We start from the raw sequence: 27,248 nt of genomic DNA on the forward strand, positions 1-27,248 counted from the left end.
CATAAGCGAGGGCAGTGTCCTGATAAAGCTGACAGAAAAAGCAAGTGAGCCAACACCATCTCACAGGCTGTAGTTCAGCTGCAAGAGATGCATCGTTTCTTCCAAAATTATTGGTATAATAACAAAAATTTTTACTGCAATGCACTATTAAAAAAAAAAAGAATTTTATTATTTATTATTAAAAGAAGAAAAGTTACTGTCTGGAATAGCTCATTGGAAAATCTACACAAAGGTCAATGGCGATTTGTTTCTTCTAAATGGATACTGGTGGCAACACCTGCACCTCAGAAGGCTGTTCAGAAGAGAAAATAAACCATAAAGAAGTATACGGAAGGAAAGCAAATTAAACATGGCAAAGAATGACTGCAATCTTGGCATTGCAAAATTTCTTTAAAAAGGAAGGCTGGTCCAAAAGTTTAGGACTTGGAAGACTGAGAGAAGTCACTGCCTACTTGTAGATCAGTTCACAAATACCCAATTAATAAAATACGAGCACAGTCCCACCTTGTGAGAGCGCTGTGAAGATAAATGTGTTAATGATTGCAAAGCTCTCCCATGCCTCAGTGAAGGCCCACGTCAGAATTAAGACAGCTAGTGAGAATTGGCAATTATCACGTGTGTGCCATTAGCAACGCCTTTTCTAGGTAGCCTAGTGACTTGTCTAAAACGTTTAGCCTGTAGCAAACCAGAACAACAGAAGTGCAGGACACAAGGGATTTCATTATCATTTTTAACTTGAGGACAAAAAATGGAAAAATTCTCTAGGGCGTCATCACCAACGACAAATCATCAATCTGTGCAAAGTAATGTCATAAAGCACCTTATAAAACACAGCACTTCAGCTGGCCTGGCCCAATTCCTTTTTAAACAAACCCAGAGTCTTAAGCTTCCTTAAGTCACCAACACATTACAGTAGATATTTTCTGGCTTCACCAATGAGCAAGCTGTACAAGTAACAGAACATGCACACATAGTTAAATACATTAAATAGAGGGCAGTAAGCACTACGCCAGGGGACAGTACAGTCTAAAGACGGACAAGATCCACAGACTCCCTCTGCTACCTACCCTACCTTATCCCAGCACCCCCATCCCCTTTCTGCCCTATGCCATCTTCCCCTTTAGAAAAAGGGGCTTGGTCCTCTGGGGAACAAAGACTAAATTACATCCCTTTTCTCAACCCCACTCTTCCATTTATAGCTCCACAAGGCTATATTCAGCAAGACTGTATACTATTATGGACTGCAAGCACCTCCTTTTTCTTCCAAGTGGTCTGAAATGCCTTTGTCTCTGGACAGAGGTGTATAGCACAAGTACACCACTGAAGAAAAGGGAAGAAAAAGGGTCTCCCCAAAACAGAGCAATACAGAGGAAAAAGGAATGCACATGGAGGAGAGCTGCAGGTGCATTGAAGATCAACCATGGAAACATAAGTCCAGGTAAACTAACAGATGTCAAAGTCAGACTTCATTTGAGCATTTATGGTTCACCACATATACTCTGCACAACCTCACTTTCTCTGTATTACACAGGACCAACAGACACACTACACTTCTTGCATGCATTTACCAGAAGTAATTTTAAACCACATCATGGTTCACAGAATGAAATGAGAACAGGTGTCATGGAGCTGATCTGAGTTTAAAAAAAAAATAAAAATCTGGCAACACCCCAAACCTCCTAACCAATGCACAGAGCAGCAAGGTAGTAGGAGGCTGGCAAAACTAACTGAAATAGCTGTAATTCCATTCCCTCTGAACAACACATATTGGCCTCTTCATGTGTAAAGAAAGACCTTCAATCATCTCTACATCATGCAAGCACACCTGCAGTTTGCTATAACTGATGATATTCAGTCTCAGACAGTCTGTTCACGTTTGGAGTTTGGAATGCAGCATCTGTATTTAGCTTCTCCTTGTATCTGTCTGCTGCGAAAATCGTTAATCAAACACAAGATGTTTCAAAGGTAACCTCATACCACAAACCGATCTGTAAACCAACCAGAAATTCTGTGCAATCGCTGCCACCTAATGCTCAGGAGAGTAACTGCACTTACTGAAGAAAAAGACAAGTTTCAGCAAATCAAGCAACAATTTCTGTTTAAAATATATGTTCTCAGAAAAAAGTCTTTTAACCCACCATAGAAAAAGGAAATATTTCCAGTATGTCATATTCATCTGGTGCTCTAGAACGTCACACTATTACAGAAAGTATTCCTTCATAATTAGTGCTTATGTGGAAAAAGGGGAGAAAATAACAGTAAAGCCCTGATTACAGTGTGAAATCCCAGTCTTACACTCAACCATCATGACAGAGACAGGACAGAAGCTTTCTGAAATAAAATGTCAAGATAATTCAAAAGATTTTGCACATTAAGCTATCATTCATCAGCACTAATATTAATCTTCTTAACCTGCATGGAACCAAATATCCGCTTGGTTAGGAAATATCACTGCAAGTTTTAGTACAGACAGAAGTGAGCTAGTCTGCATCTTGCTCTGTGGACTGGAATTCACCTTATACAAGGCAGCAGTACTGACCCTTCCTCGTCACCAACGAGTTAGGCTTTCTGGGCATCACTAGCAGTAGCAAAAGAGTTAAGATTTCCAACTAGACAGACTTATCTTATGTTTATGTCATAATTTAAGCAAAAAAAAAAAAAAAAAAAGGAGTTTGTATAAATGAATTGCCCATTTCCTCCACAAGATTATTTACAATCTTCTTTTACAGTGGAAAAGAAGAAAATATAATGTTCTCTTTCTTCTGCAAACAGTCAGTGTGATTATTTTCTACTGCAGAGATCATTAGCAGAATGACAGTAAGAGGACACCAGATCTCAAATCCAGAAACACCCCCAACTTTTTTACTCTTTTTTCTTAAAAAGAGATCCCTTGTAAGTCTGTAATTTTACAAACTTGATGTCAAAAATATCATACTTTATAATAGGACTACCATTCAACTTGTTTTGCTTTCACTAAAGCATTTTTTCCTCCCACACATTAAATACAAAACCGAACACAATGAAAGCCAACAAAGCATATGAATACAACCATCATTACTTACTTCTCCTGTGATAGGGTTGGTTCCATATTTCTTTATCCAAGGAACAATGCTCCTGAAAAAGAGAAGGAAGAAAGTAATAAGATTCAAGCAACAATAGCAACCTCTATTATTTTTTAATAGCCAAGATTATTTCTACCAACTTGCTAAGATTAAATGATGAGTACACAGCAGTAACCAAGCAGTTCAGCAACGCAAAAATAAAGCTAAGTACAGACAGTAACTTACAGTATGTCAAAGACTGTCCCATCTGGCGTGCAAACTGGATATTCAAATGGCTGTAGAGACAAACTAGAAAAAAAGTACATGTTTTTAGCAAAATCAGCTGGAAATCATGATGACAGAAGCAAATAACATATCGCTGAATCACTTGCACATTAAAAGAAGGCCTATACCAATGAAAATACTGAGTGGCTGCCAACACTCGCTACATGATATTCTACATAAATTACGTTAAAAACAAAATCTGTGAAAGGAACTGATGCAGTTCAACACCCACAGCCATAGGGGTGAATGCTGTGATACTCCCTAACGTGCTTTTGTTGCCCCAGCAGGTTCTACCCGCACACAAGATGGTTCAGGCAGGCACAACTGTCTTTGTACTAACACAGGTTAGGGAGTAATTGGCAACTACATTCAGTATTCCTTGTTAGGGATGTTTCCATAATCCATTCAGCGTTTAGCCAAGCAGCAGTAGTTAGTAGTTGGGGATGGTACCTTCCGGAACTATTTGATTTACAATACAATATCTAACCCACCTTTACTAACTCACATATTTCATTCTAGTGCTTCAAGAATGAAACTAAACACAAAAAATTGTATAAACATCCCTTCAGTCTATCTAATCACTGCCTCTGAGATACAAATAATTGCCCAATCATAATCTAAGCAGGAAAAAATAGACTGAAGTCCCAATTACACAGATTTCTAAGATGGGAACATGCATGGTAACTGTTCTGAGTTATTTTATCACTTGTATATTCTTTTACCCATCAAATTCAATCTCAGCAGACACTAAGGATGGGAAGTACCAATATCGTTTCAGTTCTTATTGAAATTTTTCTTGCTGCATTACTATCATAGCAGACACAAGTCAATGAAAGTACCTTGGAAGAACACAGCTTCAGCAATAGCTCAGATGAACAGACTGGTCATTTAATAATGATAATGCAGTTTTATTGCTTTACCTGCAGTGATCAAATGATATACGTCTGAAATTAGTTCGTGGATGGTCTGTGTATGAGAAACAAAACATGGGATTAATACAAAGTATTCCAGATAACAAAGAAACATTTGAAGTTACATCGTGCAATCTGTGTGGTAGCAATTTACCAATGACAAGAATAAATACACTAAATCCTGCAAACATGTAACTAAAATCAGATTCCTACTGTAGAGCACAAATATGCTCCTCCACAGAAATAACACAATCTGAATAAAGTAAACAGAGCTCTGACAGACTGACAGCACTGAATTTAAATTTGATGATTAATTTGTAAGCGCCTTCATGCTCTGCCCTACGGGTAGATGCAGAACTTACTTAAGGCAAGGATAGTTCATCTAGGAATCACACCTCAAATTTCAGCAGTTTTCACGCTGATCAGTGTCACCAATTTTAGGACCCCCAGTTACAAGGCTCAGCAGTTCAAAAGCCAATTCAGGAAGAGCTCAGACATCCCCGTAGCACCTATAGGATGCTGTGCTCGAGGAGATCGTTTCACCAGGCACCCTGAGTTACGTGACCCCATGCGAGAGCCCTCTCACCACTGGTCAAGCGAAGCAAGGGACAGCATTTAGAGAAGGAACTCTACAGAGCTCCAGGAAAGAGGAGACTGGAAATTTGAGTGCAAGCGTGGAGACAAGGTGAAAGGAGCAGGAGGGCAGCCCGGGGGCGTCTGAGGAGGGCAGCCCCAGCCCCGGCGGTCAGGGCGGCGCAGGGCCGCCCGCAGCCCGGCGATGAGCAGCAGCAGGCCCCCAGGCGGGGCAGCAGGGCCGCGAGGAGGCGCCGAGCACTCACCTGCCTTCTTGCCGCCGTAGAACTGCGTGTACTCGGCGCAGGTGATGTACCTGCGGGCGGAGCGGGGTCACCACACGGCGCCGGCCGGCCGGCCGGCCGCCCCCACGGCACCCGGCCGCCCCCCGCGCCCCCCGGCCGTTCCCCCGCCCGGCCGCCCGCCGCCCCCCCCGGCCGTTCCCCCGCCCGGCCGCCCGCCGCCCCCCTCCCCGCTCACATCTTGTCCTTCTGGTGCTGCCGCTTCCCCATGGCTGCGGCTCGGCCCAGAGGCCCCGACCGCCGCCAGCACCCGCACGGCTGAGGCCGCGGCGCCTTTCCGGGGCGGGTGCGGCGGCGAAGGGCCCCCGCCGGGAAACGCGGGCGGCGAGCGGTGTTCCGGGGCCGGCCCGAGGGGAGGCGGAGGAGCGGGAGAGCCTCGAGGGGCGGCTGCGGGGAACGAAGGGGCGGCAGCTGGCCCTGCCGGGGCTGGGGGGCTGCCGGCGGGCCTGCTGCCCCTCAGGGGCACGGCGCCACCCGCTCAGGAAAGCCAGGCCTCAGGCACGGCCTCAGGCGTGCGGGGCTGAGGGAAGGCAACTCCCGCTCTTCACAGTCAGCCTGGTGGCCGATTCCACAGAAAAAGTAAAAAAAAAAAAACATTGTGCGTTCAACTGGTCCACATCAGACTTCAGTTCCTCCCCCCTACACACACAGAACTGATTCCAGTTCAGCAAAGTGTCCGAGTTAACTGGGAGAGCAGGTTTGTTTCTGCAGATGTACAGGCCTCCCTTCCAAAAAGGCCCTGTTTAAAAGCACGTAGTTGAAAATGGAAAAACATAGCTACCACCTGTACTACTGAACTTCTGGGAGCAGAGGTCAAGGAAACTGAGGTGGCTCTCCCTAGTTGGAGGGTTTTGTTACCCTAAGGAACACATCTCTCCCTCCTAGGATCCAGACAACCATGTAACTGCAGGGACACCTATCAGAACAGAGTCAGTCCTCATCAGCCAAAATCCACAGCAGTGCAGCTATTCCTTGTCATTGGTGCCTGGCATTCCTCACAAGGGTGAAGGAGATCAATTGTTTCTGCTAGAAGTTGCTGTACATGGCATGCACTACACCCCTGTAACAAAGGGGTAATTTTTAAATACAAAATACTGATTTCAATAATAATTTTCTTACTCAGAGACACCCGAACTAAGGCAGTAAACTGGGACACACCTAAATAGTTAGGTCCTGGCAGTAACTGAAGACATACACTTGCTTCTTTCCCAGCACCAAGCATACTTCTGGGAAGAAAACAAGTTGACTGACTTGGTTTCAGTGCAATTCAAAAACCACTCCACAAGTGAACTGCTGGCAGGGCAGCAGCACTGTTTTGTTATTATGGAATGCCGCACAAGGAACATTGCCATAACTGGATGAAGTTCATCTCTTCTTGCAGTACTGACTTCTTTCAGCAGTGGTTAAGGGAGCCCTTTTTACTTTAGGTTGCCTAAGATAATGAGCACTCCCCACACAGCTCCTGCCCCTTCAGAGGAGATGTGGCTTTAGGATGTAGCTGCTCTAGGGTGATCACAAATACTTGTCTGATCCTGCTTTTAGAGTAAAGATCACCCAGGCTATATTATGTATTTCTAGATATGTTAACATGATTCAGCTTCTGTTGACATTTCTGGAGATGCCATTTGTAATAACAATTCAAGGCCACGTGTTTTTTTTTTTGTTGTTTGTTTGTTTTTTAAACCAATGCAGTGTTCATTTATTTTTGTACTTACAAAAAGAGCCATCCCATTATATCCCTCCCCCCCCCCAAAAAATGCCTTTTACAAACATTTAAAAATTAAAAACCAGAAGATGACATGTTAATTTGGTAGAATTCTTTTGAAACATAGCTTTTGTAATATTAGAGTTAAATTTCCTACAAGATGACTTTGTAGAGATAGCCTGATTACTGGCCAAATAAAATTCCATATTACAAGTTAGCAAATTCTAGTACAAAAATAGTCCATGTGTTAGAACAGCCTCTTATTATTATTATATTCACAGGAAAGAGTCTATTGGCTGTATAATATGTTAATATTTATGAAATTTCTTTTTATGTGGCTCATTCATCTAATTTAATATAGTGTTGAGCCTCAATAAATCCTCAGGCAAAAAACCCTAAACAGGGTTAAATATGCTGTTCAGTGTACTCTGAAGTACTGTGCTTTTCACAGGACATCCAAGAAACCCTACAAACAGTTCTCAGCTAGTTTTGATATTAAAATGAGATCCAGATCCAAAAGGACCCCCCTGAAGTACATATCCACGACTTTCCATAGAAACAGAGGCCACAGCTTCGATGGTTGAGTTTCACTTGGGAAACTAGCTAGGTCATCCACTCATTTTCATGGATCCACTTGTGAGCTTCTTTAAAATCTAAAGCAGGTCACTCGTGAAGCATCTGGGACCCTTATGGCACTGTCCTCTTCAGCAGCGTTCCACACTGACCGGGCTCTCTCTCCTCTTCTGTCTCTGGTTAATGCTGTTCAGCAGTTTCTATCGGACCAGGCACCTCAAGGAAAATCTGGGGAAATGCTACTTATCTCTCAAGATGTCTAGCTGCTCTTGATATTCTGTGAAAAGCCTCTGGAAGCGGAGGTTCTGTCCAATAACAGGAAGAAGTTCTTTCAATAGTTCTCTCTTTCGTAAACCCTGCAAAACAAAAAAACACAAAAGCATCTTTAGAATGCATTATTTAATATCATGAATAAAATCCATAGGACTGCAAGATTCATGTCTTTTTTCCTGCCTGGAAGGAGCAATGTTATTTTATGCTCTTACTGTGCTTACATGACTCCCAAAATAAAAACTGTCTTTACATTTATATATTCATTAAGCTGGTGCAGCCTCTGCACAGCTAGACTTCAGGCATGCTCTGAGGAAAGAAGACATTTTATTGGCATGTCACTATTTCAAAGCTGCTGTCTGAAGAATGTGGAGACCTGAAAACTCAGCTCTACTCCCATCTGATTTTTATTCAAAACAGCACCAATGCTGAGACCATGGCACTAAGTATTTGTCTACAGTTCCACGTGAAATAAATACAAGTGCCATGAGAGGAAGCCTTCTTATGGGATAGGAATAAAGAATGGAAAAGGTCCCAGGATTAGCAAAGAATCATTCGTGAGGTTTTTTTGTCACTAAGTTTAACTGTATGTTATGTTATATTGTTTATCCATATTCCGTAATTTTCATGGGAAACTCTCCCTCGTTCTTTGTTAAACTATTATCAAGACTTACCATTACTGTTGATTCCCACTGACTTCCAGCTGAGTAATGGACTGGACCCAGTAAATCCTTGCATAATTCTCGCAAACGATATTCAAACCCTGAATATCATCAGAAATAAGATCACGTTCATAAGATTTCTGTATATAAAACCTCTGCAAAATTTAACTGACAACATTTTCAAGAAAGAGTTGCAAGTATCTAGAAAAGGATAAGAAGGAAATGTATGATTTCTGAAAAAATATATTAATATATATATAAATATATTCATAGAAATTAATTAAGGAGCTCAACACTACTGGCTGTTGAAATTTTAAAATGTAAAAAAGTATAAAGTGAAAGTAACAGAAGCAAACTCACTGCCTTGTGTGCTCTGATACAAAGTATCAAAGGCTTAGCAATTCTTCCACTTTTCAACACACCCTGATCATCAGTTGGCTGAGGAACATTACATGTTTTACAAGGTGTTGCTGCTTCTGAAATGTCTGTAGTTGCTGCCTCATAATGCATATGATACAACCTGACAGACCACTGCACATTTTTTCCCCTTATCAAGATCCACAGATGGCACTGTTTCCCCAGACCATAATCTGTATGTAAGACCATAATCTGCATGTAAGAATAGGATTCCCAAATACTGAGCACTATAGCAAGCAACACCTTCATCTGGCTTTGTTTTTTCTTTAAATAAACGCTAAGTCCAGAAGCCAAGTGCTAAACAAGAGAAAATTAAATTCAATCATACACATAGATGAAGTGAACAGAGTGTTTCTTAAAATACACAGTTGCAAAGAACTCTCACCTTCATTAACTAGGTACCGTGCATAGATAAGGAGCCAGTGGCGATATTCATGACTGGATTGTAATATAAGTGCTGCTGCTATCTGATTCTCCAGGTATGCAAGTGTTGTTTCTTGTTGCACTAAATGAGGCATGGAGAACAATCTGGCAGCTTGCCTTCCTGAACTACAAAACCAAAGAAAATTTAACATGTCAGCCATAAAATCAGATGTTGAGAAAATATATATATATATTCTTGTAATACAGAAACTATTCTGCACTTAACATTTAGAGTATATATTGACACCAGAAGGTTGATTTGTGAAAAATTAACCAATTATTTCCTTTTTGAAAACAAAAGATTCTTGTTTCAAGTGTGATATTTAGTCTTTCTCAAAAGAGAATGTTGTTTGTTTGGATGTCAAATATTTTTCCAATTACTTTTTTTTCTGCCTGAAAGAGAACAGCAATAAAATCATACAACTTTAGTTTTATGTATATTCTTTTCACCAAAAAAAATTTAAACTCAGATGTGATGGACAGAAAAATCAGAGAGAACTGCCTGGGAAACCTAATTTAAATCCATATCAAATCAATAAAGGTGACTTTATGAAATTCAATTTAGTTAATCAAAACATCACATGTACAGAATTGTCAAGTATTTTACCTATTCAATAAAGAGAAGACTTAAATAAAATGATTAAGTTTAGAGTATGCTTTCCTATCCCCCTGAACAATCTCAAAGTAACACTGAAATACAGACTACAAAAGAGAAAAGATTTGGGAAAAAAAACATTCTATGAGCTAAGGATAACTTTCAGTACAATTAGCATCTCAAGAATTAACTCACTGATACAAGCACGTGAATAAGTAACAGGAAAAAAAAAGACAAACACGCTGATAAAATGAAGCTATTAAGCGCATACTTTGATGTTCGTCCCTGTATTACAGCTAAGGGCCCAGAACACAGCATGGCTTCTTGGGATGGTAAGTTATTCCTGAAGTCTGCGCATTGCGCTAAAGAGTCCTGTTTGTCAGAAACAAGATTCCTGGAAAAAAAAAAAAAGCAAACAAATCAAAGACCAGTTGGAAGAGAGTAGGCAGTGATATTAGTTGATCCAGCTCTTTTCTCCCTCAAAGTCTGACTTGCATTTTCACAGATTATCAAATATACTACAGAGGTGCTCAGGAGTTGTGCAGATCACAACTGTTCTGACTCAATGTCCAAATTTCACTTAAGCTTTCATGCAAGCGTCCCTCTCACCTCCAAAGTTGTTATGATTAATCACATAATATAATTTAGCATTCATTTTGAAAAGCAGAAGAAAATCCACTTTCCGTTTGTCATTTTACATCAAGCCAGAAGTCATACCCCAGAATAAAGACTGGAACAAACACACAAAGTAACGACTTTCTCATTGTGAACTTGATTTTATCTCAAGTCAGGTCCCCCCTACCCACCAGACAAATCATCACAGATCACACATTTAGATAATCTTTTCCATACATTGCAGCTATTCCTTCATAGTGAGGGAGCTGACGGTTACAGCTGACATTTCCACACCTAATCAAGCATATCATTTTCACTTGGTTTGAGATGCCAAGGGAATCAGCTCAAACCAGTGCTAAATTTAGACCTCCAGACAGCTCAGAGGTAGAACGGCACATATTTAAAATAACCTTCACTGCTTTATCATGTTTAAATTTGTCTGATGACTTAAGAGATTGCTCTTTCATATATTTCCAAAGTTGTAGTACAAACAAACAAAGACAGCAAATCCAGAGTTCTGGCTGAGAGTTTGTCCCCTGCTCCTTAGTGTCTGGAAAATTTTATGTTCTTTATATAAACTGAGAAATCATGCAAAGTGTTTTTTCCTTTCCAAAGAATTCATATCAAGTAGCTGACTAATAACAATTATTTTAAGTAAGAACTAAAACACTAAATCCTTTCATCAAGCACAACCATTACATTAAGACTGCAGCATGTTTTTCGTTCTTACAAAGACAACAGAATGTTTTGCAGAAAGATACTGTAAATTTACCCATGGGAATTTTATATGGGAACTTATGGCTTAATAGAAGCAAGAGAATCCATGGGGAAAGAATTTGATTGAATGCATATCTGATACCCAATAAGGCACAGGCTCTCCTTGTGTTTAGGACATTGGTAATGGCTCTTCCATGAGAATTCTAAGGATTTCTTCCCCACTTCCTGAGCTTTTACCTTCTTTGAAGTTTTACATCTTGGAGACATTTAACTCTCCAAATTTGACTGAAACTGGTCATCAGAACAAAATAAATATTAAGGAATGATGTGGACTGACAAAGTCAAGCACATACACGTTCAGGATTGGAGTGCATAGGTTTTTATGTTTGTAGGAAAACAGACAAAATGGTTTTAACAAGCCTGAACTCCCCCCAAAAATTATGAAAATTGTTTTGACAATTTTTCCAGAACAGTATTCTTTAACATAAAATGAAATTATAAGGCTAGATTATTTTTAATTATTACTAGCTGCTTCACAGATTCCAATGATGTACGCCAACAGAAGTGTATGTTGGTTGGTATTAGTTAATAAATATTTGTTCACTATACATGGTGTAGGAAGGAGTAATAAAGTAAACTGTATTTTAACTTTTTCATTTTTAAAATTTATTTTAAACCAAAAAACCGGTAAGAGTGTGAGACAGTAAAGCCTAGACACCCACTAGTGAACCAAAGCAAAAGTAAAACTAGGGTCCTATCCTACTCTGACTAGTCTTCAGAATGTGGAGTGAAACAGTAAACCAGAATATGTCAATTCAGCTAGGTTTTAAAAGCTGTGTATAACTTACCACGTAGAAAGAGAAGGATTAAAACAGTATGCCTTTCCATCAGACATGCTCATTACAGGTATACCATGCTGAGTCAGCAAGATCTGAGAAAGAGTTGCATCACTTCCTACAAATCAATTCAGACCAAGACATTATTTTTGGAGTCTTGCATAATATTCATCATGCTAAAAATGCCATCCACCATTAACTACTAGTCATAGAAACCAACAGGAAAAGCTTCAGAAAATGTTATCCTCAAAGACTAATAGGAAAATTAAGAGAAGACAATGATGCTGAGCACCAGGCTCAGTGCAGTTAGCATTAAGACCGCTCTTCTGCAAATACATTGCCTGTAATTTATACAGAACATTGGCTTAATTGAAAACATTTTCCATATCTAGGGGAAATCTTCAGCAATTCTGCCATGTTTTCTGCAATCCACAAAGCCTTTATCTTTCTTTTTTCCAGTTAAGTCGAAATGCTAAGAACCAGTATATTTAGAAAGCTGTGCTCTCTATTAACAGTCGAAGTGGAATAGCTGGAGTCTCACATTTCCCAGCATATCCTTGTCCCAGGGTTTGTACATGTAACTTCTAATGAAGACATTTGCAAACTGCTAGTACAACTATTTCTCAAGTTAGTTTAGGTTAGTACTGCATGGATTAAAGCTAAAATAGAAGCTAGTATGCTCTGAGAAACTGAGATGATTCGTTGTCCATCGCTAAGATAATATACTTGCAGAGCACACAGAGGAATTGCTATACATAGCAGTAAATTTACATAAAATATTTACTTTGTGATTTTTACAGTACTGCATTTTCACACTCACACAGAAAGAAGGCAGAATATAATAAGCTACAGAATCTTGTACAGGTTTGTTACCCACTGATACTCTCATTTCAGTTATTTCTACAGTATTTCAACATTGCCAGCGACTTCCATTCACTGCACAATAACAAAGAAGCAAAATTATTTGTTTTGGCTTTTCAGATTTCATAAAATTTCAGCATATTCATAAATACTAGTATGGGTGGGTTTAAAGATTGGTAAATATATAAACCCTTTTTATTACCTGATAATATTGTTTGCAAAGACTCGTCTCTAACAATGACTGTCTGCTTGTGAACATCCCTAAAAAAAACACACAAAAGGAAAATTCTGCAGTTCACCAACAACTGAAAGGTCCAAAATCATTTAACAAATGCACTTTTTCAATACTTACGATTTTTTAAATTTTTGACATTTTCCTCATTGCTTTGAAAAAAAATCATTTTGGCAAACTCAACCCCCTTATGGCAAGGCAGAATTCAATAGCAGGCAACAACTTTTATGTCCCTTTCTCTCAGGAAGCCTCATTACTGCTAAGCAAACACTGAGGATCCAAATAACTATTTTAGGAGCTCTGACTTGCATGCAATACTAGATTGAAATTAATAATTGCAGATTCTATCTTGGTATCTTAAAGATAGCTAGTGTACTTCTGACTCCAAAACACATATAACTCTACTGACCAAGTATGATGAAAGTTGGAAATATCCACATTTCTCCCCTCAACACCCAATTCATTCCATACATATGACAAGTCTACCCTCGGGAAGCAGTTTAATGATCAGCTAGAAGTTACTATCTCCCTTGAAGAATCAAATTCAATGTTATGTACCATCTTAGAACAGAGGAGAAACAGGATTCAAGTCTTGCCTAATTAACTCTTCATATTATATCCAAAAACCAGACTTGTGTTTGGATCTGACTTGTTTTAAACCACAGTTTCAACAGCAATATAAACTCAACAGTTGAACAGAGTAACCTATAAAAATCAGCCCAGGTAGCTGCTGCAGCCTAAAGTGCTACTTACCAAACAGAGAGCGTAGCAGCAGTGGTGAGAGCCATGATGTAAGAACCTGTGCAATGTAGGGTAGAAATGGGTGTATTCAATATTATAGGGGGAAGAAGGCGACGACCACAAGCTGAAAATACTGACAGTGTTCGTTTCTCACAGGCTACACTGACGATCTCACTAAAAAAAGAACAAAAGGAAACATTTACATTTCATCAAATGCAAGCAGCATAAAACCAGATTGCCTTCTTAAGTTATCGTGCAACTAGAGCTAGTTCCCCAAAAGGGGGAACTAGCTTTTAGCATAAACCTGGGTAACAACAGGAAAGGCCAAAACAGACTTGGTAGGTACATTCCACACCTCCTTGATTTTATTGTAACAACGATACACAAGAGAAGGTCTGCATGCAGAAATGGTATCTGTCACTAGATTAAGTGGCATGGTTAGGAATATCAGTAAAGCTTTAGGGATATACACAAGATCTTCTTCAGGCCTGAACTTGTATTTAGCTTTAAAATCTGCTGCTTCTTTTTCAGACCTGAAGGAAGGGTTTTGTGACTGCAAGCTTATCTAATTTTTTCAACTACATACGCTTGCGTAATAAAAGATATTGCTACTAGCTACAAGTATTAACAACTTAAGGGTGTTATCAGAAAATCAATGTAAAACTTGTGTTAAAAAATGTTTCAAAACAAGGCAGAAATGTTGAAAATCTCTTGTCTCAGGCTTCAGAAATGTATGTTAGATTTAAACTGAGGTTAGAACTATACAGTTGAGAAAAATAATGAAAATAGAAAAAAAAGTCAGGAAAATACTTCTATGTCACCTGACATCTTATTTCAACTTTTTCATTCTTTAGCAGTTAATATTTGAACAGCCATAAACTACGATGATTTAGTCAAATTTAATGAAGAAATTTAAAGTGTAAATACACATGAAAAGAGTTCTAGTTGGCTAATAAGAATTTATGGTGCTTTAAGACTCTAAACATAGAGCTAATACTTAGATTGAAACTGGTTTCAAGACTCAAAGCAATACATATTTTTATCCACAAAACATTTATTATGAAACACTTGTGCAAAAACTACAATGGCAGGAGTGGGGGATAGGAGGACCTGAGGGTGATAAAACCAGCAAATAGAAGTAGTCAACAGAAATAAGTTAGGATCCCTACCAAAAACTCCACAGAGCATGTAAAAGTAATGGTGTATTAGACCAAATTAGATGGAAGAGAAATACGACATCCTGAGACAAGCACAAATAATCACATAAATCCCTAATAGAACTGATTCAGTTAATCAACTTTTTAAAGTGGATAAAAATACTTATGTAGCATCTACCTATTTGTAAAACGTAAATATATATACATTAACTTCCTCTAAAGCATACTTTCGTAACCCTAAAAATATTTTATGACCTTCAAGACTACTTTTCTTCAGTTTCCCACTTCCTCAAAAACATACTCTTACCAGCTTCCTGCTGCAGTGAGAATTCGACTAGTGAGGACTGTCTCCCATTCCTTTCCTTCTCGACTACACTTTAACCTGCTCAGCTTGGAACCTCCCACTGTCGTCATTTCATTCTCCACTTCGAGGTACATTGATGGATCTGAACTTACCTGAAAAAGGAAAAATATTTCTTGTAAGAAGAAAATAAGTACTCAAATAAGCATCAAATTATCTTAGATCCAAAACAATGCCAAATTTGAGAATGGATTGAAGTATGCCATTCTGTTTAAAATCACTTCAAAATGCAATGTGATGCTTCAAAAGAATCAGATTGCTGAAAATCAGTCTTGGCTACAACACAATTTCTTTGTATTCCAAGCATTAAGAAGGGCTGTGTTAGTCTGTGCTTCCTAATTAAGGGCATCAGATCAAGTCTAGATGTGCCCAGTCTCCCTAAATTCTTGTGATTAGCACCAGATTGACACTGTCTAAACACACAGTAAAATTATTTTATAAATAACTACAGTAGTACTATTTGCCAGTCTATTCAGCTGTGGAGCACTTCCTCCACATCTCAGAGAAAACATGTAGTTTCTCTTCATCAATGTACTACCAACACAGCTGTAATAACAACGCAGCAGTTACTCCAGCCAGAGACTTATCTTTATGACACACTTTGGTTCACGAGAGGGACTGATGAACCAGAGATATTTCTCTTTGCAGTTTACCTAGTTCAGAAGTGTCCTATTCTTAACTGATTTGCCATTAGCTTTTCCCATAGAGTCATATTCTTAAAAGCTGAAGCATACAACCTACTTGAACACATGCATATTCAAACGTTAATTTATCAAAAGAATATCTGAATATCTTAAGAATATTTTTATAAAAATAAACAAAATTCTTTTTTAATAGTAAGCTTATTTTTTTTTCCTTGTAGACAACTTACCTGCAAAGTAAATGATTTCTGTGGGATTGGGGCTGGCAGTTTAAGTGCTAATGCTGGTGCAGAGATGCAAGCAGCATCTTTTTCAGGGCCCAGTGTAGCTGGGGACTGGAAAAAAAATATGCAAAAGTGGTTAGATTTTTTTCTATAAAAAGTTTAATAACAAAGAAATTCTACGATATAGATTGATTTGAAAGAGACATGCTCTTTTTAGAAATTCCAAGTAATGCCCATTAGAAATGCTCATCTTTTTGCCATTAGTTGTATAAATGCTAGTATTTTTAATATAGCTTCTAAGACTTAAAAACTAGATTTAATATTTAGTTGGAACTAATTAATGGAAGTTCTGGTGTATTTCAAAGAAGAGCCAATCTTTGAATATTTAAAATAGAAGGATACATATTTCCTTAAATGATGGAAAGTCTAATGTAATTACTACTTCACAATACCTAGGAAAGTCATAACCATTTAAGTTGTTATATCCACATGAAACTCTTATGCTAAGGGAGTTTCTTTTTATTCTATACAGTCATTTGACAGACTGTAAATCAGTAAACAAGTCAACGTGATTTATTTTATTAAGTGAACATTTAAAGTCATAATGAGTCTCACTTATTTCACCTGAACAGTTAAAGTCACTGGTACAAGTCTGGAGTCTTTTCGAGGCCTTCCTTTTTTCTTCTTTTCTACTGTTTCTCCCTCAAGTTCCAGTTTCCGCTTGGGTGCGCTGAGTGGTTTAGCAGCTGGAATCTTCTCTTCACTGTCACTGCTACTCTCCAGAATATCCTTGGGTTTATTGTCTTTAATTAAATTCTGATCCTTCAGTCTGAGCAAGTGAAAAACACATTTCACATTTTATATAGGCTGGTTCCAAAAGCTATCATACAACCTACCCACTGCATTCTTCTAGGGAAGACAACATATTCTTAGCCTTATTTGAGTGCATACAAATGAGTATAAAGGCAACAGGACAAAGCTGAATAGGTACTGCAAATCCTTTGCAGAAGCACAACTTACTATATATATAAATAAAATATAAACGATTCAGACATACTCTTGCTTTTAAAAGAACAGTGAATCAAACTAGCAGTTAACAGTTGGAAAAAGCTACAAAGAATAATTTTATGTTAGCATTCCATTCCAATCAGTGCTCTTCTCTGGCTTGATACAAATAATTCAGCACTCTAAGATGCAAGAGTTTCGCACCTTTTCCCCCTCAAACAGGCATTACATTTTTTACTTAATCATGCAGAACTTAGTTTGTCATTGCGCTGTCTATCCCCAAAACTTGCCCTATTTGGTTCTGTCTACTGTTAGTTGCATATCTACAAATCACATGCATGGCTGCACTGCTCCATCATCCATTTCAGCAACACAGCAAAAGTAAAGAAGACAGTACAAATCCTTGTGCACTCATTAACCATTACACCCTTAAAAAGATCATTTAATCGTACTCTTCCCATTCCTTCCAGTGGTCATTTTGCAACTTATAACAATGTTTTGCCACTTACTCCATAACCACTCCACTGCTTAAGAATATCTTCCTTAATACAAAACCTTTTCTTCTTTGACATCTGAATTATGCCAAGTAATTCTCTTTTATCCATAATTTTACTGACCACACTGGAAATAAGTGTGAGAGTAATTCAATATATCTTTCTTCTGTATCATAAGGTTAAACTCTTTGATATAAAAATGTTGAGATATTTAATATTTTCCTATCAATTGTTTCAGCGAAGCAGAAATACTTACACCAAAACACACCATGTTACAAAAGCAAAAGCTTTCTCTCTCTTTTTTTTTTTTTTTTTTTTTTTTTTAAGATCACACAGATCCAGAGCAAAAAAAAAAGTTAAAGTAATTTCTCTGCATGCCTTCTAGGCATAAAACTGAAATCCATTTACAGCTGTTACGATGGTAGGTCCTCTGTAGACACGTATTACATTTATATTGAAGTAATTCTCACTGTTGCAAATAGATGGAGGCTAGCTATTTTTGTCTTCTAAAGAGCACAGATGCACGTAGCCACAGATGAAGACATGAACACACACACACAACCTCTTGTAACAGAAGTTTTAACTCGGAGTATTTTGAAAAGTCTGCTTGATGCCGCTTGCCAGACATAAGTGTGTAACGGGATAAGGACAGCAAAGAATATACCTATTTGCAGCTTTCTCATTCCTCCCAGTTTTGGCAAAGACCCAAGAATTTCCACAACATCTGAACCATGACATCCGCACCAGACAATCAGTTTTTAAACTCTCCACATTAGTATCCTTTTTTTTGCCCCCGGGCTATTCCTTACCTATCCACAACAGTCTGATTTGTATTTGTTACGACAGCAGTCCCTGAGGTGGCTTTGGATCGTTCCGTAAATCTAGAATCAAATGCTTTCATAGGTTCAATCTTGGATGGAGTTGTCAACACAGAGGAAGACAATGCAGGAGGAGCAGCTGAAGCAGAGGTAGCATTTACACTGTCAATAAAAGGGACAGGAGAACAAGGATTGAAAGAAATTTAGTATTTGTAACGTGCATTGTTTATAAGAACTAGATAGCATTCGTTATATTGGCTAGAAATCATATTTAATAACTTTAATTCATGAACACATAAATTATTACATGCTTTTCCCCTTTTGTGTGTCAATATATTCTAAGCTTTGCTTACTCTCACAAGCTGTTTATGACACATCAGAACTAAGACCTTCATGTTGCTGCTTAGATACATCTAGATTAAGAGACAATAACTAGTTTGTTATGTATTTTTAATTAAGGAATTACTTTTTCAGCTAGCACTTATGTAACCAAAAGGAAAGGTACACTATTTTAAATGATGACTGTGATTTCCAGTTTTAACCATTGTTCAGGTTGCCAAATACTTTCCGTTACAAGACTATATTCCACTGTTTATCAATTTGTGCTGAAACAATGCCAAGTTTTGATTTCGTTGTTGAAGAATCCAAACAATTTATGAGGCCTTTTCCAAGCACACTAAGACAGAGGAATATGTTTTCTCCACACTAAAGCATTCCAGGGATCTGTTATTTGAATAGCTGTTTACTTTAGAGATTTTCAGTTCATTCAGGGAAATGAATGACTAAGATAACTGATGTTTGTAATAAAAAGCAGTTAGAAGCAGTTAGAAGCCCATTTTCTAAAGAAAAGGAGACTTAGTTTTGTATGTCAATCATTTCTCATAATCTACCCACTCACTTTTAAATCTGTGGCCAATTTCAATTAACTTTGATGGAGTGGTAGAGGTTCCACAACATTATCCTCCAAATGCTATAAAAACACATGGAGGAAGAAAAACAAAAACAAGAAAGCACACACACACAAAACTCCAAGAAAACAGATTAGCATTACCACTAATGGAAAAGAAAGTGAAATTTAGTTGTTCCATAATTAGTTCAAAAGACACACTGGCAAATCAGCATATGTGCATTGACAACGCCAGTCATTATGCTCTTTCCCATCTGATGGGGTTGTTATGCAGGAAAGCATGTTTGAGGAGAGGAGATGTAAGGAATGCAGGACAGAATTCAATGGAAAATGGGCTTCATTACTTTAATTGCTGGAAAGACTACTATTTTTTACTAATAATAACCTGATATTCCATAAGCAAACCACTTTGTTAGAGCACTAGCACCCAGTCAACTGTATCCCATTGCACTTAGTTAATTTTCAGAACTATGAATGTGAATTTATTCATTACTGATTTATCCCTATGTAAAGTAATCAAATACTAGTAAAAACTAACATTTGCAGGGATGTTAGATTCTTGAAGTTTTGGGGTAGGGAAACCACTTTAATAATTGCTTGATAACACAACTGCAAACAAGAATTAAAACCTAAACAAAGTCATAAAAATGAAAAACAAGACTTCTGCAAATACTGACCCATCTTTATTGGCTGCATCATCTGTTGGTTTTATACTGGCTGCTGTTGGCTCTACAGAAGGCTTTGAAGTATTAAGGGAATTTGCTGCATTAGAATCTAATGACATGAGCTGCTGGTTACTTTGAGAAGACATCATTGAGCCAGCCAGAGTTCCAGATATTGGGATGCTATTGAAAAATGCTGTAGAAAAATCCCTAAGCAAAAGACAAACAACAAACACATTTCTTCAAAACACACACACACACACCCTAAACGAACCACTGGTACCTAACTTCTCCAAGTTATTTCTCATATCCAAAGTTAGATAAAGCAAGTATTAATACAGATATGAACCTTCAACACCTTAATGTTCACTCATCTACAGTGGTAAATAGCAAAAATTAACCTTATCTATTAAGATTATAGCTATACACAGGATATTAGTGCTTTAAGATATCACAACATTAAAATTCGTCAGTGTTCTTGGTTTGCATCAGAATAAGATAGATGAAGAGGTAAAGAAGGGTTTTAGAAACTACTTCCAAACATACCCAGTGTCCAGCTGAGCTATACAGAGAGGTGTGATCCTTCTCCGTCCATCTGCTGTCCGTGTTTCAACTTGCTTTTTTAAGAGATTCTGTTGGAAAATATATATTTCATCATTATTTCTCATAAAAAGGAAGAGTTTTACTTTTCTTCCAACTGACAAAAACAGGTGCATTAGACAAAAGGTACTTTTCAATTAAAATTTGTTTCTGTATTGTCTTTGAACCCATTATTATTTCACAGATGACGGTTCAATCTACGTTTTTATTAATAAAAGCTTTTTAGCACCATAACTGTATTTTTTAAACCTATAGTACAATTGAATTCTAGTTGTGATTACTGCTTTCACAATGAACCACAGAATAAGTTATTTTTAATTCAGACAGACATTTCCAATGCCAGATCTATACACATCCGTAGAAAAGACATTTTTTGGAAAATGCAATCTGTTGACTCTGATGTGGAAAGCATTTTCATCTGTGCACGGTGAATCCTTCATTAAAAGTTGCACTTCTGTGTTTATGAGAGAATTAAATGATGTTTTCAACCTCCTTCATAGAGAAGCTGAAGCACAGTTAGACATCAGCTACCCTTGGTTTCCCTTCTGCACGCCCAGAATTTAACACACAACAGAAATACCCACAAGCCTCTTTCCACAGTCATACTTCAGCTTAAAATCCTCTTAATTTTTCAGCAAGTCCTGGTAATGTCAACTGGACCACTCATGTATTGAAAGATGTCATTCAGTACGAATACAGACGCAGAAACTGCTTTTATAAGCATTTTGATATTTATTGACTTAGTATTTGACGCTATAAAGTGACTATCCGAAAACACCTACCTTTCTAATGTCCTCTAAACTCTCTCCATTAACCATGCTTGCCACTTTTGGAGCTGCCGTTGCAGCCCCAGACGCCTCCCTTATCGATGCGTTCTTCTGCTCTGCCTGCTGTTGCTGTCTCTGTTGATACTTCAGCATCTCTGGATTCTCAATAATGGTGGTAGACAACTGAGCTTCAGTCATTATAGCTAGGCTTTTGCCATACGTGGACTGATGAATGTTGCTCTGTGGGCATTAAAAGCATACCACAAAGCAACTGACTACAACGGCTAATGTGACATCACTGATTATGACATCATCACTTATTATGAAGCCAAAAAACCGCATAAAAACAGCCAACAGCAAAGCAGTTTAAAAAGGCTTGCATATTTACAAATCAAAGAGTAATTTTTAAGTGTATTAAAGCACCCAGTCCTTGTTTCCCTGTTCAAATAACTTGAAATGCATAATGATGTGTAAGCAAGTCAATGTTTTCCAAATAGACTTTCTTTCCAGAATAGAAATTAACATCGTAAATTCATTTCTCTTCTTAAATATTTTGTAAACTAGACAAGAACATATTTTTTGCAATATGAAAATCAGTCACTGCACAGTTCTATACATATTCCAATATTTTAATTGAATCAATATATCTATTAAACATGATTACAGATTTTTGGAGTGCTTACTGTACCTTTTCCTCCTCACTGAGTGGATCTCCAAGCTCGTCCTGGGAAAAGTCTAAAAACGCCACAGATCCATCCATGGAACACACCAAGATACCCAGTCCATTAAGGGTCCTGAAGGAAATAAAGATTCACTTTTGTTCTTTTGTCTTTTTCATTGATGCAAAGGGGCAATACAATAAATTTTGCAATAAAAAACACTTAGCATAAGATTTATTAACACAGAAAATACCAATGAAACCAAAAGTGGGACAGCAAGTGGAAAAGGCAATGGACAGCAAGGGTCTGTGTGCTGATACTCAAAAGAAGGCAAATCAGAGACTGAACACAGGAAGGTAGCTTTAGAACAATACACCTATCCATGGCACAATCAGCACCATGAAAAGCTTTCTGTAGGGGTAAAAGAATATAAACTGAAGCATTCACTATGAGCAATGAGGAAAAAACAAATACGCTTGCTTCAAAAGACATACAAAGAATTTGCGTGCTAATGGAACTACATGAAGGGGCCTTCAGCAGATAAACTGATACACTTTTTTAAAGCCTTGTAATTGCTGTTTTGGGTTGTGTTTTTAGAGGTCCACAGAAGATGAAGATTCATCATGTATGGGAAACAAATTACAGATAGTCTACCCCTAAAAAGAGCTTACAGTCTAAATAAACAAGACAGGAAGGAGAAAGGAAAAGACTAGAAGAGAGAAGCTATGTATGTTGGCTAAATACCTCTTCCTATCATCACTATCTGAAGTGACAGCAATAAAAAGAAAATAGGACTGCTCAAACGCACATCTTAAGATCACTGCATTTGGTAAGAGTGTATTTTTGATTTTTTTTTTTAATTTGGGGTTTTAAGCAAACTGCACATGTTTTTGTATGTAGGGATATACTACACCACTCTTCCAGAGGTCTCAAAGGCTTTCTTGGTGGAAGAGAGGAGAAAGCATACATTGTAGCCTTAATGGCATTACAACCTTCCAATGGCATTATAAGCTATTACTACATGTTGAAAAAAAACGTTTTGATCAGTAACTTGCATTCAAAGACTTCAGAGACAGTGAGATAGTGGTTTACAGATGGTTTGTTATAGAGAATGAAAGAGGAAAGGGAAACAGGCAGAACTCTCTAGTCCTGTCCAAACTATTCCAGCGAAGCTTAAAAATATATTACATGCATCATGGCTACAGGTGTTTGAAAACAGCTTTTTTGTTGTGGCCAGACTCTTCACACATTCAGAGGAGTTAGCCTCAGCACTGTGTAACTAGGTTAACCAATGCTATTCCAAATAAGAAGAATGATCAAGTCTTGTTTAGAGTTTTCTGCTCACTTAACAGATAAAATTGCTGAGCACCTACTAACCTCTGGACCCTACTAATTATTATATGAAAACATAATGGTGCTCAGATATTATAATGATGGATCCAAGTCTAAACCTCTCAACTAGAAACCAGAGAGCTACAACAAAATAACAGTATCAGATTTCTCTGAATTCAATCAGTCTGTTTTTAGAATTGGGCAAAGGACTGGAACATGTTTCTGGGAACATTCTGTATTATTGACATTTTAGCCATACATTTGGATTTGTAAACAGGATATAAAATAACAAGCTTCCTGATGAACCTTTGTCTGTCTCAAATATCCCACAAAACCATTTCCTCGTAAATTGCAAAATGTTAACCAGCTATTACTCCCGATGACTTTATGCCATTGAAAATGTGCAATTTGCAGATGAAGAATTAAAAAACACTTCAGGAAAACAAAGCTATTCAAAGCTATTGTACTACAACAGCAGTTCTCATGAAATACTCCATTTATTGGCCTTTATTAATGAAAGCAAAATGTTTTGGTTTTGAAATTTTTATTGTGCTTCACTGAGCTTCATGGCAAAATTCATGTGGCATACAGAAAACAAGAAGTTACACAACTGCAAGCCTAAAAATTTACAACATAAGAACACAGTGTTATAGCTACAAATGTGTAACTCCAAAAGTCAGGAAATGCTAGAATTAAAACAACCTATATGATCAGCTGTGTTTATATTATGAAAAAGATTATATATATATTATATATATATATACATACACACAGAACTCCCAATTCTGTAAATCACCTGATGCATAGGTGCAGAGTTTTATCTTAAATACCATTTACTGAGTAGTCTCATGTTTGTTTCTACCTTATTACTCAAGTCTTGCTGTGCAAATAGAGAACGGTTAACTTCTGCCTTTCTAAGGCCAGGCCTTTGATGCTCATTAGTTCCAACAGTGAGGCAGACCCCACTACCTGGGAACCACTTCTCCACTCATCGTCTTTTTTAAAGAAAAGGAAAAAAAACACACAAGCACTCAGGCTTTGAGAAATTATTCTGGAGAGAGAAAGGAGTGCAGTCTTGGGGAAAACGGAAAAGGGAAATTGCAACTCAAATGCTATGAGAGATAGGAGAACCCAGAAGATATAAAACTGGAAAAGCTAGGCAGAAGTCAGAGTCACTGACAGCCTGATACTTCACATCATCGATAGCAGGAGGAGTGTGAACAAAGGAACCTGGCCTACCTTCCCATCCCTGTTCCTCGCCTCCCCCTCAACTATGGTCATACCACCTCCTTCTACTGCTAGCAGAAATGGGACCATGCTCCTGGATGCTGCAACTTTTTTGTTCTGAAACAGACAGCAAGAGCTGGTTCCAGCACAGCCAGGGTAACACTCAAAAAGCTGGTAAAGGATCCACCACTACTACACCACCAAAAGGGGTCGACCTAAGATGGGCAGGGTGAAAAAGAAGAACTCTATTTTCTTTTTTCTCTAAGAAAATATTGGCCTACAAGGTCCACTTGAATTTGTCATAACTGTATAGTGCAATAACGTTTCACATATGTAATACAGGTAAAGCTCATCAGGTCCACCATATCATGTTATAAAATATATGTTACAAAAAAAATTTGCAGAATCTTAACAAGTAGGAACTCATTCCACAGATAATTTACTTCATTATTTCCTAAACACATTAGTTTTTATTCAATTCTAACGTTACACAGTTTGAAGTGATCATATGCTAGTAGCTAGTGTCACACTACCAAAGATATTGCAGCAGAACCAAACACTTCAGGAACCAAGCAGTGTGTTCCAACAGATGTAATCTCTACTATTTCAATGAATTTCCAGTTAATGTCTGTAGCTAAAAATCGATGATAACATTCTGGCTTTTCTAAGAAACAAACTTACCAGGAGATATCCATGATTGACTTGTCAAACAGTTCATGTATGACAACTAAAGGCCGTTTCAGACATGTGAGCTTAAAATAGAAGAAACAACACTCAGAAATTTAGAAGTTCTATGTTACCATAAATATTACCACATTAATACTTTCCCAGAGTCTAACAATATTCTCCAAACAAGAACAGGCCAAGAGATAGCTGTATGCTTGATGATATGACATCTGAAGTGCCAGGTTAGCCTTTCCCTTACTAGCACAGAAAAGCTCTGGAGAAGAATGGCTCTCTCTCTATCCTCCCCTGCTTTCTGAAACATGAGGTCTTAACCAACTTCGCCTGTATATTGCAGTCCTCAAACTTTCTACCTCTCAAAAAGCAATTCCACAGATGCTAAAGACAGCTTCTATTCTAAGTTTTATTGAGATAAGGATGTTGCAAACTGCCAGCACAAAAGGAAAGACAGAAAACAGATTAGGCTTCACGTCCTCATTCAGACAGCTTACCCAAGTTAAGTGAAGCCTGCCAATAGTAAAGTAAAATTAACACAATTATTCTTAAAGAGGATTCCTCTATGCTTATATATCAGCTTAGTAATAAGGAACTGAACAAGAAAATTCCCTGTAACCTGTTCTAAATCAGGTGCAATACTGTCAATGCAGTGGACTTGATAACTACAGCAGGTAGTACGACCAAAATGAACTACAAGTCAATGTGATCTGTTTCATGCTCATTAGTACACAGATGTAGTATGCCATCATCAGCAGTTATTTCTTTTAGTTATTTCTTTTCATCATAGGTCTGCATTGTATACATACCTAGAGCTCTTCAGGGTAATGACTGCCTATAACTTTGCATGTCTAAAATACCTAGTGTAACCTCGACAGGCACCCTACATGAAATCATAGTATAAATATAAAGTAAAATATACTGAGAGTGACACTTTGATTCAGGTATGCACTAGTAGCATTGCCAAAAACAGATACAGTGTTATGCATTTAACTATTGATGGATAAATATCACACTGGAATCTATAAATAGTAGACTGCAGTTAGCAATTGGTGTGTTCTGGCACACGTTCTCATCACAAAGCCTTATAACCAGTTAAACTTATTCCCTGTCCTTTGCAGTTGCCAAACAACCCATCTTGCATTTATAAATATGAGACTAGCTACTCTTCTCTCAGCCAGAATAACAATTTTAGTTTAGATTTTTGAAGTAAAACCCAAACTAGATATTGAAAACTTGAAAGTATATTTAAAAAGCTCATTCACTTTCACATTAATTTCCATAGGAAAGGCAGAAGCCAGGGACTGAAGCCAGAACAAAGCACAAAGATGAGCCATATATACCCTCAGAAACATCTGTGCCATGCCTGCTGTATTCTTTGTACCCATAAAAGCAAGACTAACAAAACTAGATTCTGAGTGATTAATGGGTAGGTGGACTAAATATGGAATAACAGTATAGTCTTTCTTATAATACTAACATGGAGATGGAGAACAAGTAAAAGACATAGGAAGGAAATAGGGCTGGATTATGTTTATTAGCTGTGATAACACATTACTCCCCTTAACCACAGCAACATACTCCATCACTGGCTTTTATCTGCTCTTGGCTTTAGAATACTAAATTCCTGAAATGAACTAACACCATCCACTCCCTTTCCCCCATTTAAATCTCTAACAACAGAGAGAATAAAAAACTAAACATGAATCTAAATATAAGACCTAATTCTGTACACAAAACCTTTGTGCTAAACTCTCAAGTTACCCAAATGACCACGTTAGTCAAAGAATGGTGACACTTACCCAGACAGAAAGAGATCGATCCTTACTACCAACAGCACAACAGCAGTAGGGACAACTTGACTTGGTGGAGCTCCCATTCTTTTGTTTCTTCTTGAAGATTTTTGGATTGAATTTCTGAACAAGTGAGATGCCACATTTTATTACAGTAAGCAAAT

The 27,248-nt window shown here is 37.8% G+C and overlaps 2 protein-coding genes across 3 annotated transcripts in view; both read right to left on the reverse strand.

Annotated features, from left to right (window-relative positions):
• The window catches only part of PPIL2 (peptidylprolyl isomerase like 2), a 72,518-nt gene extending 66,834 nt beyond the window's left edge, over positions 1–5,684 (reverse strand). The window contains exons 1-5 of the mRNA XM_035556605.1: positions 5,291–5,684; positions 5,077–5,126; positions 4,247–4,292; positions 3,288–3,350; positions 3,063–3,114 (exon numbers count right to left, since the gene is read on the reverse strand). Of these exons, the coding sequence (XP_035412498.1) occupies positions 3,063–3,114; positions 3,288–3,350; positions 4,247–4,292; positions 5,077–5,126; positions 5,291–5,322 (243 nt within the window). The 5' untranslated portion in view covers positions 5,323–5,684. The remainder of the gene's footprint in view (positions 1–3,062; positions 3,115–3,287; positions 3,351–4,246; positions 4,293–5,076; positions 5,127–5,290) is intronic.
• A 1,108-nt stretch (positions 5,685–6,792) lies between these two features.
• Positions 6,793–27,248, reverse strand: part of LOC118253005 (protein HIRA) — a 34,415-nt gene continuing 13,959 nt past the window's right edge. The window contains exons 9-25 of one of the 2 annotated variants that reach the window (XM_035556924.2): positions 27,094–27,207; positions 25,295–25,365; positions 22,084–22,189; positions 21,411–21,635; positions 20,575–20,660; positions 20,044–20,238; positions 18,451–18,621; positions 16,767–16,971; positions 16,149–16,253; positions 15,224–15,372; positions 13,772–13,933; positions 12,989–13,047; positions 11,938–12,043; positions 10,029–10,151; positions 9,125–9,288; positions 8,335–8,423; positions 6,793–7,746 (exon numbers count right to left, since the gene is read on the reverse strand). In XM_035556924.2, coding sequence (XP_035412817.1) covers positions 7,630–7,746; positions 8,335–8,423; positions 9,125–9,288; positions 10,029–10,151; positions 11,938–12,043; positions 12,989–13,047; positions 13,772–13,933; positions 15,224–15,372; positions 16,149–16,253; positions 16,767–16,971; positions 18,451–18,621; positions 20,044–20,238; positions 20,575–20,660; positions 21,411–21,635; positions 22,084–22,189; positions 25,295–25,365; positions 27,094–27,207 — 2,247 coding nt within the window. In that variant the 3' untranslated portion in view covers positions 6,793–7,629. The remainder of the gene's footprint in view (positions 7,747–8,334; positions 8,424–9,124; positions 9,289–10,028; positions 10,152–11,937; positions 12,044–12,988; positions 13,048–13,771; positions 13,934–15,223; positions 15,373–16,148; positions 16,254–16,766; positions 16,972–18,450; positions 18,622–20,043; positions 20,239–20,574; positions 20,661–21,410; positions 21,636–22,083; positions 22,190–25,294; positions 25,366–27,093; positions 27,208–27,248) is intronic. The other variant, XM_035556925.2, reaches the window with a different exon arrangement.

This window comes from Cygnus atratus, chromosome 17 (assembly GCF_013377495.2).
Source record: "Cygnus atratus isolate AKBS03 ecotype Queensland, Australia chromosome 17, CAtr_DNAZoo_HiC_assembly, whole genome shotgun sequence".
Classification (NCBI taxonomy): domain Eukaryota; kingdom Metazoa; phylum Chordata; class Aves; order Anseriformes; family Anatidae; genus Cygnus; species Cygnus atratus.